Genomic DNA, 14,282 nt, shown 5'->3' with positions numbered 1-14,282 from the left:
AGGAAACATTATTATGGTCTCATTCATTTGGGGAATATAAAAATTAGTGAAAGGGAATAAAGGGAAAGGAGAGAAAATGAGTGAAAATATCAGTGAGGGTGACAAAACATGAGGGATACCTAACTCTGGGAAACAAACAAGGGATAGTGGAAGGGTAGGTGGGCGTGGGGTTGGGGTGACTGGGTGATGGGCACTGAGGGGGGCACTTGACGGGATGAGCACTGGGGGTTATGCTGAATGTTGGCAAATTGAACTTCAATTAAAAAAAAAAAAACACCCACAGGTAGGAGTGCGATCTTTGTAGGGAAAGTGTATAGAATGTCCAAAAGGGAGCACAGGTAAGAGCTCCATGACCCACCACACTTCAGGAACAGGAAACTAAATGAGGAAAAAGGAAAATGAATGGATAAAGAAGTAGACAACATGATGCCACTTATGTGGATATCCACATACAGTAAATCTGCTGAGACAGAAAGCCTTTCTGTGCTTGCCAGAGGCTGGAGGATGGAAGCCAGGAGTGACAAAATATGTAGCAGGCCTCTCTTCAGGGTGATGGAGATGTACTAACACCAGAGTGCAGTGATGCTTGCACAACTCTATGAATATACTAAAAATCATCACACTCTAAAATAGGTGAATTTTATCCTATGCAAATTGGACTTACACAACTCTATCTTTTAAAGAGTCACAGGAGGTGAGAGTGAGTGAATTAAATAAATGTGGCAGAGAGATTAAGGGGGATGAAGATGGAAAATACACCATCTCGTCTGGCAGCCAGTTAGGAGGCTCTCAGAGCCCTCTCAATGGGGTGAAGAGGTGGCGACGGGCAGGCTTGCAAAGGGAATACACTAGAGGCACCAGGGCGTGGCTGGGGGAGAACAGGTGTGCAGAAGGGAGACGTGTCACCTTCCTGTCCCCAGAGTGCCCGTGGGACGGGAAGGTCAACCACAGAGCGCCAGCTGTGCTGAGGGCAATACCACCAGGCACAGCTGCAGACCAAAGAGAAGGAAGCAATGGAAAAAGCCAACTTGAACAACAGGAGGATGGGTCCGGCTGAGGCTAGATTCTGAAGGGTGGAGGCGTGTGTCCCCAGGGGGCTGACCACTGGCTCGTGGGGGGCACAGAGACAGGCTCCACTGGGTTGGTAGCTGGAGGAGGGATGAAGCGAATCAGTAGGTTTGGAAGTTGAAGGAGGTCAAGACACATAGGCTCAATGGCCTCATTTTTTCCAGTCACATCCGAGGAAAGGGCATTGGCTGGGATGCAGGGGAGGAAACCAGGGAAGATGTTTGAGCGTTGCTACCGCATGGGCACTGACTAGGGGTGCAGGGGATCCTGGCTGAGGCAGAGCCCACCCATGGTAACGCTGCCCATCAGCACCATTGTATGATTTTCCGCAGGAGCGTCTAAAAGCTTGGAGATGGGAGCTGAGTAAACCGACCGTTGGGTGGCCCAGTGCTGGGAACCAGTGGGGAGTCAGGGGGGGTGCGGAGGTGGGGCTGGAAATGAATAACTGGGAGCTGGTGAGGAAAGAAGGAAAGGCTGGAGGGGCAGGGTGAGAGGACAGAAGGCCGCCCAGGGAGGAAGACAGTTTAGTGAGAACAAGGAGGGCGCAGGGACATAAGGTCCTCTGAGGAGGTGCTTCTCACAAAGCTGAGGTCCCAGAGCAGAGAGGCTCTGGTGCCTAAGGCCAGAGGGGCCATGGGAGTGGATGCTGAACTTGAAGCCAAGCAGGTGTGTTCGGGGCAACGAAGGCACAGGACACAGCACGTCTTTGTACCTTCTCCACCGTTTCAAGTTCCAGATAAAAACGTTCAATAGGATAATCCTGTCACCTCCCAGCCCCCTGCCAAACCATGAGGGTATGGGGCTAGGAAACAGTAAAAAAAAGCCAGAAAGGACAAAAGGTGGAGTAAAATGTGGAGGAGGCGGCAGTGGTGACCGCAGATTTGCAGGGACTTGGCATGGCCTTCCTCCGGAGGGGTGAGCATGGGAGCTGCTGACAGGAGCTGTGCTTAGGCGGGACACCGGGGTAGCAGGGGGACAGGGGGAGGTGGCAGTGAGGCAACGCAATGCCAGCACGCTCCTGGTTGGCTTTACCCCTGAGTGGACCATGTTGGTTCCACCTCATGCCAGGCGCTCCCGGACACGCTGCCCCAAGTTGAAGGAGGTGGCACCTAGCACCCCTCCATTACTGGTGTCATCGCCCAGAGGCTGGGCCCTTTGAGAGATGGAACCCTCGTCTACAGCAGGCATTTACAGATTCTCCAGTACAGCCCTGTCAGAAGAGTGCCTCAGAAGCTGCCCTCAGACGTGACTCGTTAAAAGGCATCAAACAAGACCGATCTGAGACTGGACCCCAAAGCCCCTAATTTCTGATTCTGTGTATGTATTTTAAATGAATTGCACTAATTGCTTGGGTATTCAAAGAAGATGACTTCTTTTTAAATCATTTTGTTCAACGTTCAGGGTATTGTAAATGCTTGTTGGTCACAGTTAAAAAAGAAAAAAAAGTGTTCCAACACAATCACTTTGCTTATTTGTGAGTATGTCTCCGAAACACTTGCATTCTTCTTTTAGTTAAACAACTTACTCTTTGAGTCCACACATGGTGCCTTGGAGAATGAAGGGCCACGAAGTGAGTGCAATGGGAGCGAAGGCTACGGACCACCCGCCAGGGCTTCTATCTCCCAGGAAGGCAGGAGGAAGGGAAGAGGCCACCTGAAGGAAGGTCAGCACACAGGCACCGTACCTCTTCTGATGACTGTAGAAACGCCACATAAGCTTGCAGGACTTGTGACCTGGAGCTGATGCTTTGGTCAAGAATTTTTAATTCTTCCTCCAGCCATTTAGCTTTAGAAGAAAGCAATGCCATTTTGTCAGGCTCAAATTCATTTTTCTCTGTCACAAGTGTTGCAGCTGCTTCTAATTCCTGTGCTGTCTCCTATGAAAGCAAAGAACAGGGGGTCAGAAGCTGACAGGGGAATCATGAACATTCACATTTCATTACCTTCTGTACACCCATCTATTGCGATTATTAATTGATCTGCTACCAGAACTCTCCTCGATGAAAGAAAGGCACAACTTTCAAAACTAAAAAAAAAAAAAAAAAAAAAATTATCTTAAAATGAAAACCATTTCAAATTACTCTCTCACTCTATCAGCTCCGCTTTTCATCTGGAGCACTCTGTTTTTTTGGGTCACAAATAGAAGAAAGGCTGTTTGGTGTGAAAAGTTATAAAACAACATGGCGGAAATGTTTTAAGTAATTTGTTTAACAAGTATATGTGAGAATTGCTTTATGAAATTTAACAAAAGCTCTAGCAAATTCTTAAACTAATTTTGTTAAACAGGAGATGGCAAGGTTATAGAGACTGTTTACTCCTTGTTTAATTTATAAAAGATGGCATGTCAGTTATGCGGTCTTATTTGAATCTCTACCTAGAAGGGTTTTGAAGCAAGTGTAGGGGAAATGTTCCATATGAAATCTAAGTGGCCCACAGGGTTGCTCTTCTGAGTTTTGAGTGCAATTTCTAGCAGGTAAAATCTAACAGATAACGGTAGGGTAGGCATTACATCTACAATTGCCCCCAGAAAGAGCCACATAAAATTTTACACGAGACTGTGCAAGGAATCAAGCAAAAATGAAAGAAAAAAGCTTCACTGTCATTTTCAGCGAGAAAGAATTGCTTCCCCGCTTGTATTTAATATGCTTCTCAACTCCTCCAGTGAATGAAGCTAATTTTCATTTCCAAGTGTTGCTTCCAGATAGCACTCTGGGTAGGAGGAAGCAGGGCAGTTTCTCCCCATGCTATTTCCTCCCTCCTTCTAAAATTCTTAAAATAGGAAAAGAGAAATTGGATTCAGACATACGTTTTATTTTAAACATTTTAAATAGTGAGTAAAAAAAAAAAATCAGTATGTCCGTGAGTTTCCAAATGTGAAGGCCCTCTGGCCGAGAACCCATGGAATAACCATTGCCTACCAATGGGTAAGCCAGGGAAGGTGCTAGGCTCACCCTCCTGAACACCTGCTGGGGCAGGCTGGGACTCAGTACAGCTTTGGAGCTACTAGCAAGAGTCCTGGAACCTCAGTCCCATAGGAGAGGGGCAAGGGGAAGCTAGAGGAGGTGCCGGGAAAAAGAGGGTATTTCCTGTCCCTGAATATCGGGCTTGCAAGCAAGATTGTGTTTTTATTTGCTTCCTAGAATCTTGCATTAATGCATGCTTCTTCTGGGAATTTTCTTTTGTAAGTTACTCTAGCAGAAAATCACAGATAGTCATAGAGAAGCACTCTCCCTGCCTCCTGTGGCATCCCAAAAGGAGTTGCTAACATTTCCCAGGCAAAGAAAAGGGGCCAAATGACTATTTAATACCAAGCTACAGTCTCAGTGAGATCAAACACACTAATAAATGCACATATGAGTATAAATAATTTAGATACACATAATAGAAGTTTTAAGTCATTGTTTACCACAATATCAATTTAGAATTGCAACCCTCAAGAGAGCCGGATTAAGTTTTATAGCCACTGAATATAAATAAATCATATTTACAAAGTCATTACCATAACAAAAATTCCTATTTAATTTACCTTAGCTTGGATATCCAGTTCCAAGTATTTACTCAAAATCTTCCTTGATTCAGAAAGGCTGGAACCGACATCCATTGCCTTGGAAAGTACCGGACTGATTTTCTGAATTGACATTTCCACCTTTAGCAACAAAGAATATATGGCAGTCTTAGTAAAACGTATGTGCATACATGATGACTTATCTATAGAAAAGATAAATACCACTCTCACCACTCCCACTGTACTTTAAATGGATATGCCAATTTTCATCTAAAAAGTTTTAAATATTTTAGAATGTCATGTTTAAATTAATAATGTTGCCTTTTGTAGGAGGTAACACGACTGACCCATCAACAGAGGGTATGTGTTTAAAGACATATATTTATTAACAGACATATATTTTATTAACAGAAATGAGATATAAACAATCATCCACATCTTCTGAGAATTTATCTATATTACCTAGAATGGATAATGTACTTGCTAGAGTACATCAGCAGAGATGAACTTATCTGATTGATTAACTCATAATCATCCACTATAAGTCGACTGTGCCCAGTTTACAGGTATGTTTTGAAGTAAAGGTCCAAAGCCTAGGTATTAAATCACCCTATGGGTTGCTATATTTAGAGGTCCTGGGGCAGTACCAAACCCTGTACATGTGACAATAAAACACAGGGACGCACTTGGCCATTTAATTAATGAATGTGGGGCACTGCAATTTGATTTTTAGTGCACGTGATTCAGTGAAAAAGTCATCTTTAGGGGGTTCTATAACATCAGAGTTAGATTCTCTATCTCCTGGCTCTAACCAGAGTCCATACTTCCCTTGGTCAAGTTGGCTCTGAATTGGCAGTAAGACAAGGAGCGACAGTTGTCTGAGTTCCTGCTGTGTTGTCCACCACCACCAAATTAGCTTGAGTCTCAATCTCTAGGGAATGTGGCACCACAGCTGCTGCCATATTTGGAATCTCCCTGGACCCAGGCATCAGAACAAGGCTCAAATTCCCAAGTTTCTGGATCGATAACAGGTGGAAAGTCAATTTAGACAGAGACATGGGTATTTAAGGTCCTCTCCTGTGAAGTCTACTAATTCTACTTAAGTCAGGCATATGGGTCCACTGTATCAGATGAAGACATCATTGAAAATGGGCATCGACATTGATTAGCATTAATGTCATTGAAACAGTTTTTGCTATATGTCCCAGCTACAGATAAGCAATTTTTTCTTTAGTCAAACAGCAGCTTCCTGATTTTATTCCTCTTTGAAAATAGGAAATAGATACCAAGCCATTGTATCCACTCTGCAGAGGACTTTCATGTGTATGTTTTATTTTATTCAGAATGACCATGTCCTTTGTACTGACCTTGTTTGCTAAAGTATGATAGTGACAATTTATCCCTGGAAATCCCTAAGACATCATTTTTGGTATTTGCCTGCTGTCTTCATGTCGTATAATACCACGTTAACTGAATTTCATGCAAACTGGAGACCTGCACAGAACCATGTTAAAACAAGGACACAACCCTAATATGTACACAGTTCGGTTCTGTGCAAAGCAAGAACTGCCCTTGTGTGTCTGTACTCAGGGCTGGCGTGGCGGGTAGGATGACACAGCAAGTGTCTGCAGCCGGGGACAGGAATGGTTGCTGAGCAATAGTGAACTACAGCTTCATGCTGTTTGCTTACAAGACCTAATGTGGAACCTAAGAGAAGCTAAAGGAGACACACTGCTATCCTCCCACCATGCCCCCATGTGCAGATGCTGTGCCATCTAGTATCACCAAGGAAAGGGTTGTGTCTAAGTAGTAGGCAAGGTAGGACACATTCAAGAGACTACCTTCTTGAGGTGGCCCTCCACTGAGGCAGTTAGTTGCTGTTTCTTAAGAGCAAATTCTTTGTGCGCGGAACACCGTTGGGTCAGATGGTCCACGCGTCTCTGAATGCATCCCATCATCTCATGGACTCCGGTTACCAGAGAGCTGAATGGAAGGAGTCAGCTGTTAGTTCACTGTGCCCTGAGAGAGAAGCCCCGGGAGTAGGGAACATTTCAAAGCGAATCTCTTAAGTGGTAGGGATGAGTTGATAAAAGTTATCAGGCTTCAGGCTTTAGGATAACAGAAGTTAAGTAAAACCAAATTATCTTCCCTTGTTTAAATCACTCAGTCCTGAGGGAAAAGAGGGGTTATGGGTTTTTGCAACCAGGTCTGATCTTCTTTTCTAAAGGTTTACTTTGTCGTATTTCTCTCTAAGATATTTTGACAACCCTATGGCAAAAAGCACAGTGTGTTTGCCAAGAGTTCTCCTGGGGGTGTTATTTAAAGGATTCATTTATCTAAACATGCTCTTTGAATAGAAATGTGGATCAGCCAATTAACAAACCATTTACTAATCCAATAGGGTAAAATATTTATGTAACACTAAATTCCTTGTTCTCAATGATGAGGAATGCTCAAGGCTATATTCATTTAGTGAAAACCAAGTTATCACCAGTAATTAGGAATCTAATGTACTTGTTCATAAAAAAGAGACTAAGCCTCACATTGTCATTTTTCACCTTTCATGAGAAAAGTGACAGGAAAGCTTGTAAAATGCACATGCCTTTAGAACAACGAATGATCTTAGAGTCGGATCCCATTTGCTCTAGTCGGAAGATAAATGAGCAGGTTTTCTAACCATGTCCAACTTAGGCTTAGCAGCAATGCCAGACAATGGAGAAACACTGCTGGTGGAAAGGGCACCTTTTAATTTGTCAACCCACCCCTAAGACAGAGCCTCTCCTACTATGTAAGAAATTGATGCCTTTAATTTTGCGTTAGTCATTTCCTTCCAATACTAATAAAGATTAACACGATAACTCTGAAGTTTAATTACCCAGAGTTAAAGAAAAGATCTTGGAGGGAAGTATAGATTTCCGTGATTTTACCTCAAATAATTAATTTATGACTCAGTAAAAACGAATTTAATTAGTAATGAAATGAGAGCAAGATCCCATACAATTGAGAGGTAAAGTAACTTCACAGGAATGGCAATAAAGCTGTCAAAGTGCTGAGAGTTCATCAGGCAGCTTGAGAATCTTGTTGGATGTGTTTGGGATGCCTGTGTGTCTTGTGGGTACCACTGGAGCCCCAGAGAAGTTTAACTGGGAAGAAAAAAATTAACCCCCTGGGGCGAATCTTATTCCTGATGCAGAATGTTCCACAGATGCTATGCTTAAAACAATCAGTTTCGCATTGTAATAACTTAGGAATGGTGAAGAGTATAATCAAGAAATCAGGAGAGTTGTATAGAAATAATTCTAGTGCTACTTATGTCTACAGATTTTGTAAAAAAAAAAAGCAGTGTATTGGTAATACCAACCGTATTTTGGTTAGGTTTTAGACTTTGGGAGATTATAGACTAAAAAAGCACTTAAAAGCCCACTTGTCCTGTATAAGTTCAGAGTTCTCTGTAAAATATGCAAATCTGGAATGAGAAAGACCCATAACAAAGAAAAGTGAAGTAGCAGCAATGTGGAAAGAAGGCACAGGGAACAGTTTGTGGAAGTAAATGTCTACCTAAGAGACTCATAATCCTAGGAATTCAACTGAAGGTTGCTGGGGGGAAGGGGGGCTGGGGGACGGGGTAACTGGGTGACGGGCATTAAGGAGGGCACGTGATGAGATGAGCCCTGGGTGTCACAGAAGACTGATGAATCACTGACCTCTACCTCTGAATCCAATAATACATTATATGGTAATTCATTGAATTTAAATAACAATTTTTAAAAAGAAAATAAATGTGCCCACCTTTTCCAAAAATGATGACTGAGCGCTCGCTGTGACAAGGCAGCATTTTTAACATTTTGCGTTGTCTCTTTTCTAATGCTCACAACTACCCTATCACCTGGGTATAACTGTCATCTTCATTTGAGCAAACTGAGGGAAAGGCTCAGTAACTTGCTCGGGTCATTGTCACTAAGTGGCGGGGCCGGGATTTGAACCGGTCCATCTGATCTCAGGGTCCACGCTCTTGACATATGGTGGCATGGGACGGCATTCGTCCTCTAAAATTTCATCTTCCCTCCAGTGGACTATTAGTGGAAACAGGATTAGCCTGGCTGGAGTGTTCTTTTGAAACTGGCCGGCTTCTCCAAGAGCCAACATACCGGCCTGTAGTTTGCGGAGGGGCCACTAGAGGAACACTTGTCCCAGTTCGCGTTTTAGAGGATTCTCCAGCACAGAGACTAGAATGGGCCAAGGAAACCACAGCAAGCATTCCTTCTGTGAAAATATAGCTCGTTAGCAACTTGCAATCTTAATTAATTAATTAATTTTTAAAAAGATTTTATTTATTTATTCATGAGAGACACACAGAGAGAGGCAGAGACACAGGCCAAGGGAGAAGCAGGGCGTCCCACAACCTTAATTTTGATGACTCACAACCAAGCAAATGCGATCTGTGTCTTTGGAAGGACAATTCATTTTTGATTTTTCAATGACCCGGGAGATTGGGTCTCATTTTGTGGTGATTTGTGCCTTACGGTATATATCTATTGCACTGTAAATTCTTTTTTCTTTTTTCTTTTTATTTGGAGGGGGGTTTGGAGTGGCAGAGGGAGAAGGAGAAAGAGAATATACTGGAACCTGATGCAGGGCTCAGTCTCACAGCCCCGAGACCATGACCTGAGCCAACATCAAGGGTGGGCCCTTAACCCATTGAGCCACCTGGGTGCCCCACGTTGCAGGTTCTTTAGGGAAAGGACAACATTCTTTTCACCCATATGTCCTCTGTAGCCCTGAGCACATGGCCTTGTTTGTGGGTCAATGCCTATTCTTAGGTTATATAAAATATATAGTTTAGTCTAAATGTAAGGGGAAAAAAGACATAGATTTAAAAAGAACAGCATGTGCACAGATACTGTATAAAAATGTCCCTTGTTGGGGCGCCCGGGGGGGGGGGGGGCTCAGGGTTTGAGTGTCTGCCTTCGACTCAGGTCATGACCCCGGGGAGTCCTGGGTCGGGCTCCCTGCATGGAGCCTGCTTCTCCCTCTGCCTGGGTCTCTGTCTCTCTCTCTCTGTGTCTCTCATGAGTAAATAAATAAAATCTTCTAAAAACAATGTCCCTGGTGAAGTCTCCAGTAAGTGTTAGGCTCTAAGGACTTTGGGCCTGTTACCTGCACCCAATAACAGGAGTTTCAAGCTGCCCCAGGAACAAGAGACCTCCTCTTGGACGCTTGGCGGCCCCTAGATGAGGCCTGGCCGGCGCCCAGCTCTCACCTGGGGCCAAGGCCTGTCCTCAGCACTGAGGGGCCCCGGAGTCCCTGGCCCCCCGCCAGCTCTGCTGGGGGTCTGTTGGATGGGGGCTCATGTCTTCCCTGCCCCAGAGCCCAGGGCACATGCCTGTCACAGCTCTGAGCCCAGGCCTCTCCCTCCCTCCCTCAGCTCTTTCTGACTGAAAACCTGGGGCGCAGGTTCCGTCCAGCCCTGATTTCATCAGTGTCAGTTAGGAACATTAAACAGTGATTCCAGACTTTTCTTTTGAACATTCCAGAACACTTTGAAGCACGCACGGCATGCACATTGGCAGTTTCCTCAGAGCCTAGGAAGCAGATGGTTTGATCAAAGCAGAGACAGGAGCTCCTGTCTGCCAGCAGCTCCTCGGCGCCCTGGAGACGGCCTGCCCACTTTCCAGCAGCCATTCAGGAAGGGGGCTCCTTCCGGGGGGCCTGACCAAGTGGTAGGCCCAGGCCCAGGGGCGGCCCGAGCTCGGGCGCCCTGCCCTTGACCCCGCTGCCCGCTTGGGCGCTGCCCCACGAGGGGACAGTGCTCCGGGGGGCTCCGGGCCTCAGGGTCCTGCATGGCAGGTCCTGGCCACTGCGGCCTGCTCCCCCCGAGGGCACTAGATGCAGGGCTGCGCCCCCCCATTCCTGCTGTCCATGCTCACTTTCCCAAGCATCCCAGATTCTCAGCTGTGACAGTCTCTGAGGGCTGCTTTGGCCATTTGTTGGAACCCCTGTCATGGGAGCACCCCCCCACCCCATTCACTGAGCCAGTGGAGGAGAGGGAAATGGGGGGAAAACGCTTGCCTTTTTTTGTTTTTTTCCTAAAGAGCAGAGACATACTAACTCCTGGCTCAGAAATAGATGGTTCTAGTTGCAGAGCGGAAGCAGTTGTCCCATCTCTGCATCTGTTGCAAATTGGGGCTGCAGGAGGGGAGCACATCCCCATGTTAATGTGTTCTCATGATTCTTTCCCGAGGACAGCAAGTTGCTTTCAAACCTTTCATAAATTACCATTGGCAGCCCATCTGGATCAGGAGCTCAACCAGATGGGAAGCACTTGACAGCTTACTCTCTCATCCGAAGGAATCAGCTGATCATAGTTTTCTTTTTGTCTATGAACAAATCATACTCTAAAAATGGGGGAAAATATTTTCCTTGCCTTTCGCTTACTGCTTCTTTTGACAGGGACCCAAACACTATCCCTTCATGGTTATGACCTCCAGTTTGGAGGAAATAATGGCTACTCTCTCGTTTTCATCCCTACTTTCAAAAGGGTGCCACTCATACTTTAGAAGTGAAATGTATGTTTCTACAAAGTTTTTCTCTAACTTAACCTACACACATCCTGGATCCCTCGTCACCCAAAAGTAGTAAGTGGGACTGAAGCTGCAGGTGTCCTCGGTTCTGGTCCACATGCATGGCAGAGATGGCCAGAGGCTCCACTCCCAGGAGGATGCAGACAGCAAAGCACCAAGGGTACCACAGCGAGCAGTCCACGGAAACCAGTAACAGGGAGGGCACTCTCCCTCCTTGCAAAAGAAGGTTGGAAAACACTATAGCCAACTGGTACTGGGGATAAGAAATCAGACACATTGGGGCAGTCAGGAACGCCACCCCACCTCCTGCATCTCTGGGAGCCACAGTGTCTCCATGGGTGACCCTGATTAAGTAGTACAAGCTGGACTGGACACCGAGTTCATGCTGACGTCATGGCAAGGCTGTTAAGGAGGGAAGAGGAGAGAACAAAGCAGGGAAAATAAGCGGAAGAGCAAGCACCTCCCCACTCCAGATGAGAGTACAATCTAAAATTTCAAAACACATGAAGAATATAAATCTGAAGAAAAGGCAACTCAATGATCGAGAGATAAATGTACTTTCTCTGAAACGAAAGCCACCAGAGCAATCTGAAAACCACCCTTACATAATCACACCTGAGATCATTAGAAAGACAAAGAAAAACCCAACACCCATAATCAAAGAACGTGAAACTGAAACAAAAAGTCAGAAATAAAACAAAAGTAGATGTAAAAAATGAATTAGAAATCTCAGAAATGAAATCAAATCAATATGGTCATGAAAAAAAAAAACAACAACCAAAGAGCAAACCAGTGTGAGGGATTCCCTGAGTTGATGGAATGACAAGTCGGGAAGGCGGTTCGGGGGGGTTCTGAAAGGCAGACCCAGAGGCTCCAACATTCTCTACCACCAGTTAGAGAAGAGAAAAGAGAGAACAGAAAATCAATCTTAAAGAGATAATTGCTAAAATTTTTCCATGATCGATGACATAAATCCTCATATAAAAAGGGCACAGCAGGAACTAACAGATATTCTCATTTAAGATAACTTAGAAAATATGAAATAACATTTTAATGTATTTCCTTCCAAAAAGGTTTTTCTCTTTGCAGTCCTCTCCTCGCTCCAAAGTGAGGTTGATGCTTTCTACGCAATCTGGATCCTGACATTATATGGTGAGGACACTCAGTCCTCAAGTAATCCTCAAAAATACACTTTCCATGTTAACTTAGAATATTCTATAATGTCCTGCCCTTAAACTATGCAAACACTTCCCTATTTTCTAGGACTACTTAAGGAGTTTTCAGGTTTGCCCTATTACAAACAGCACCGTGATGAGCATTTTATTCATAAATAAGTAAACTCACTTCTCTCCTTAGCCCTTTTCTGTTTTATTTTATTTTCCTCTCTAACCTGAGACAACTTCTCTTCAGTTATCCAGCGCACAGATTACTGCCCCTATCATCAGGCTTCCTCTCTAGACTACAGCTCCAGACCTTCTCACTCTGGGAAACTTGCTGCTTCACATCCCGTCATCCACATCATAAATGAGTAAGTTCATATGGTAGTGAGTGACTCCTAGATATTTTACAAGAACCTAATCTGATTACTCCTAGATTTAATGGAAAGTGTGAATCTTGCATGTTTTCCATACTAACAGTTTCAGAATTACAAAAGCACGCCCAATGTTACCAGGCCCAGGTTGCAGTTACATTTACTCATCCTTTAAAAAGAACAACCTCATATACACTTGAAAATATTTGGGAAGTGGCTGAGGCAACAGCTATCGTGAGAACTCAATTTTGTAATATCCCAAATTTCAGTACCTGACATTGGCCATCTAAATGCATCATCAAACCTTTTCTTCTTTAATTTATTTAAAGTCCTTAAATCCTTGGCAGGACTCCTCTAAAACGCAACCATAGATAACTCAATCAGGCAAAGAAAATTTCTGTTTTTGTTTCTTCGTTTTGTTGGAGGGCAGGGACCTCTTTTGTTTTCCACTTAGGGTCCTTTGCAACATTTTTTACTGTGATAAAAGCTTTCTTTTAATATCATATCAGCTCCATGACATTTCAAATCAAGCCACCTAGTTTGTAAATATAAAGATAAGGAACATAAAAAACATAAAAAGGTTAACCTACATGGTTAACCTTGTGGGTCGACCTCAAAACAGTGTTGTGAGCTGGAAGAGGAGGTGACACTGTTCCAAGTCAAACAACTCAGGGATGACTCAGAACACCTCAGATTGAAAAGTGAAGCCATGAGATAGAGCTGACCAATACAAAGGAATTCAGAAGGTATTGTATGGTTGATACTGATTCTGTTCATCTTGGCTGGATGTAGGGCCTTCATCCATCTTAGATTATCAAAGTCAACAATGGTCTTCTTAAGTCCTTGACCTATCCTGGTCATGGAAGCTAGGGATTATGTCTCTCTTCTCTGGAGAGGTGGCCCCAACACCCGCTGTCCCCATGGCTTCCTCATGCCTAGAGCACACTTCCTTGTTGTGTCATTCGCTGACTAGCCATTGGTAAGGTTCTGGAGATTCGGGGCCAGGTTTACATATCTTTGACAAACCCTGAAGCCTGATGCTGGTATGTCATGTGGGATGCCTATTCATATGTTCAATAACTGTTTAAATAAACTGAAAGAAAGAAAAACTTTGCAGGGAAGGAGACACTTAAGTTGAAACTCATAGATAGAGTACCTTTTAAGCATGTTGGAATTAAAAAATTAAAAGTTAAAAAAAAAAAAAGGAATCCATGTGACCAGGCTCCTTATTACTGATGAAAGTGGAATGAAAGGGGCAGAGAGGGAGCTAGCCAGCTAGCTAGTGGTTCAGACCTGCATTCCCATACTCACTTCACCTCTTATCACTGCGTGACAGGTGCTCAGGGAAGTTACTGAACCTCTCTGTGCCCTAGCTTCCTTGCCTGCAAAACAGGCAATGATCATAGTAGTACCCATATCACAGGGTCATTTTAAGGATGAAACTTTTTAATGTATATAAAGCACACAAGTGTTTGCCATTGTTGCTAATGAGCGTATGAATTGTTTGACTTTCACCTCCTCTGATCTTGTCTAATGCTTTTCTCTCCTGTCACCTTCTCCCATCACACTGTTCTCCCTTCTGTTACATCTTTGCTGTC

At 44.2% G+C, this 14,282-nt stretch overlaps 1 protein-coding gene across 1 annotated transcript in view; it reads right to left on the bottom strand.

Annotated features, from left to right (window-relative positions):
* Positions 1-14,282, bottom strand: part of CCDC141 (coiled-coil domain containing 141) — a 181,520-nt gene that overhangs the window by 51,053 nt on the left and 116,185 nt on the right. Inside the window, exons 9-11 of the mRNA XM_055308600.1 lie at positions 6,414-6,555; positions 4,594-4,713; positions 2,753-2,944 (exon numbers count right to left, since the gene is read on the bottom strand). Of these exons, the coding sequence (XP_055164575.1) occupies positions 2,753-2,944; positions 4,594-4,713; positions 6,414-6,555 (454 nt within the window). The remainder of the gene's footprint in view (positions 1-2,752; positions 2,945-4,593; positions 4,714-6,413; positions 6,556-14,282) is intronic.

Source organism: Nyctereutes procyonoides, unplaced genomic scaffold (genome assembly GCF_905146905.1).
Source record: "Nyctereutes procyonoides isolate TBG_1078 unplaced genomic scaffold, NYPRO_anot_genome, whole genome shotgun sequence".
In the NCBI taxonomy this organism is placed as follows: Eukaryota; Metazoa; Chordata; class Mammalia; order Carnivora; family Canidae; genus Nyctereutes; species Nyctereutes procyonoides.
This window is presented reverse-complemented; position numbering and strand designations above follow the sequence as displayed.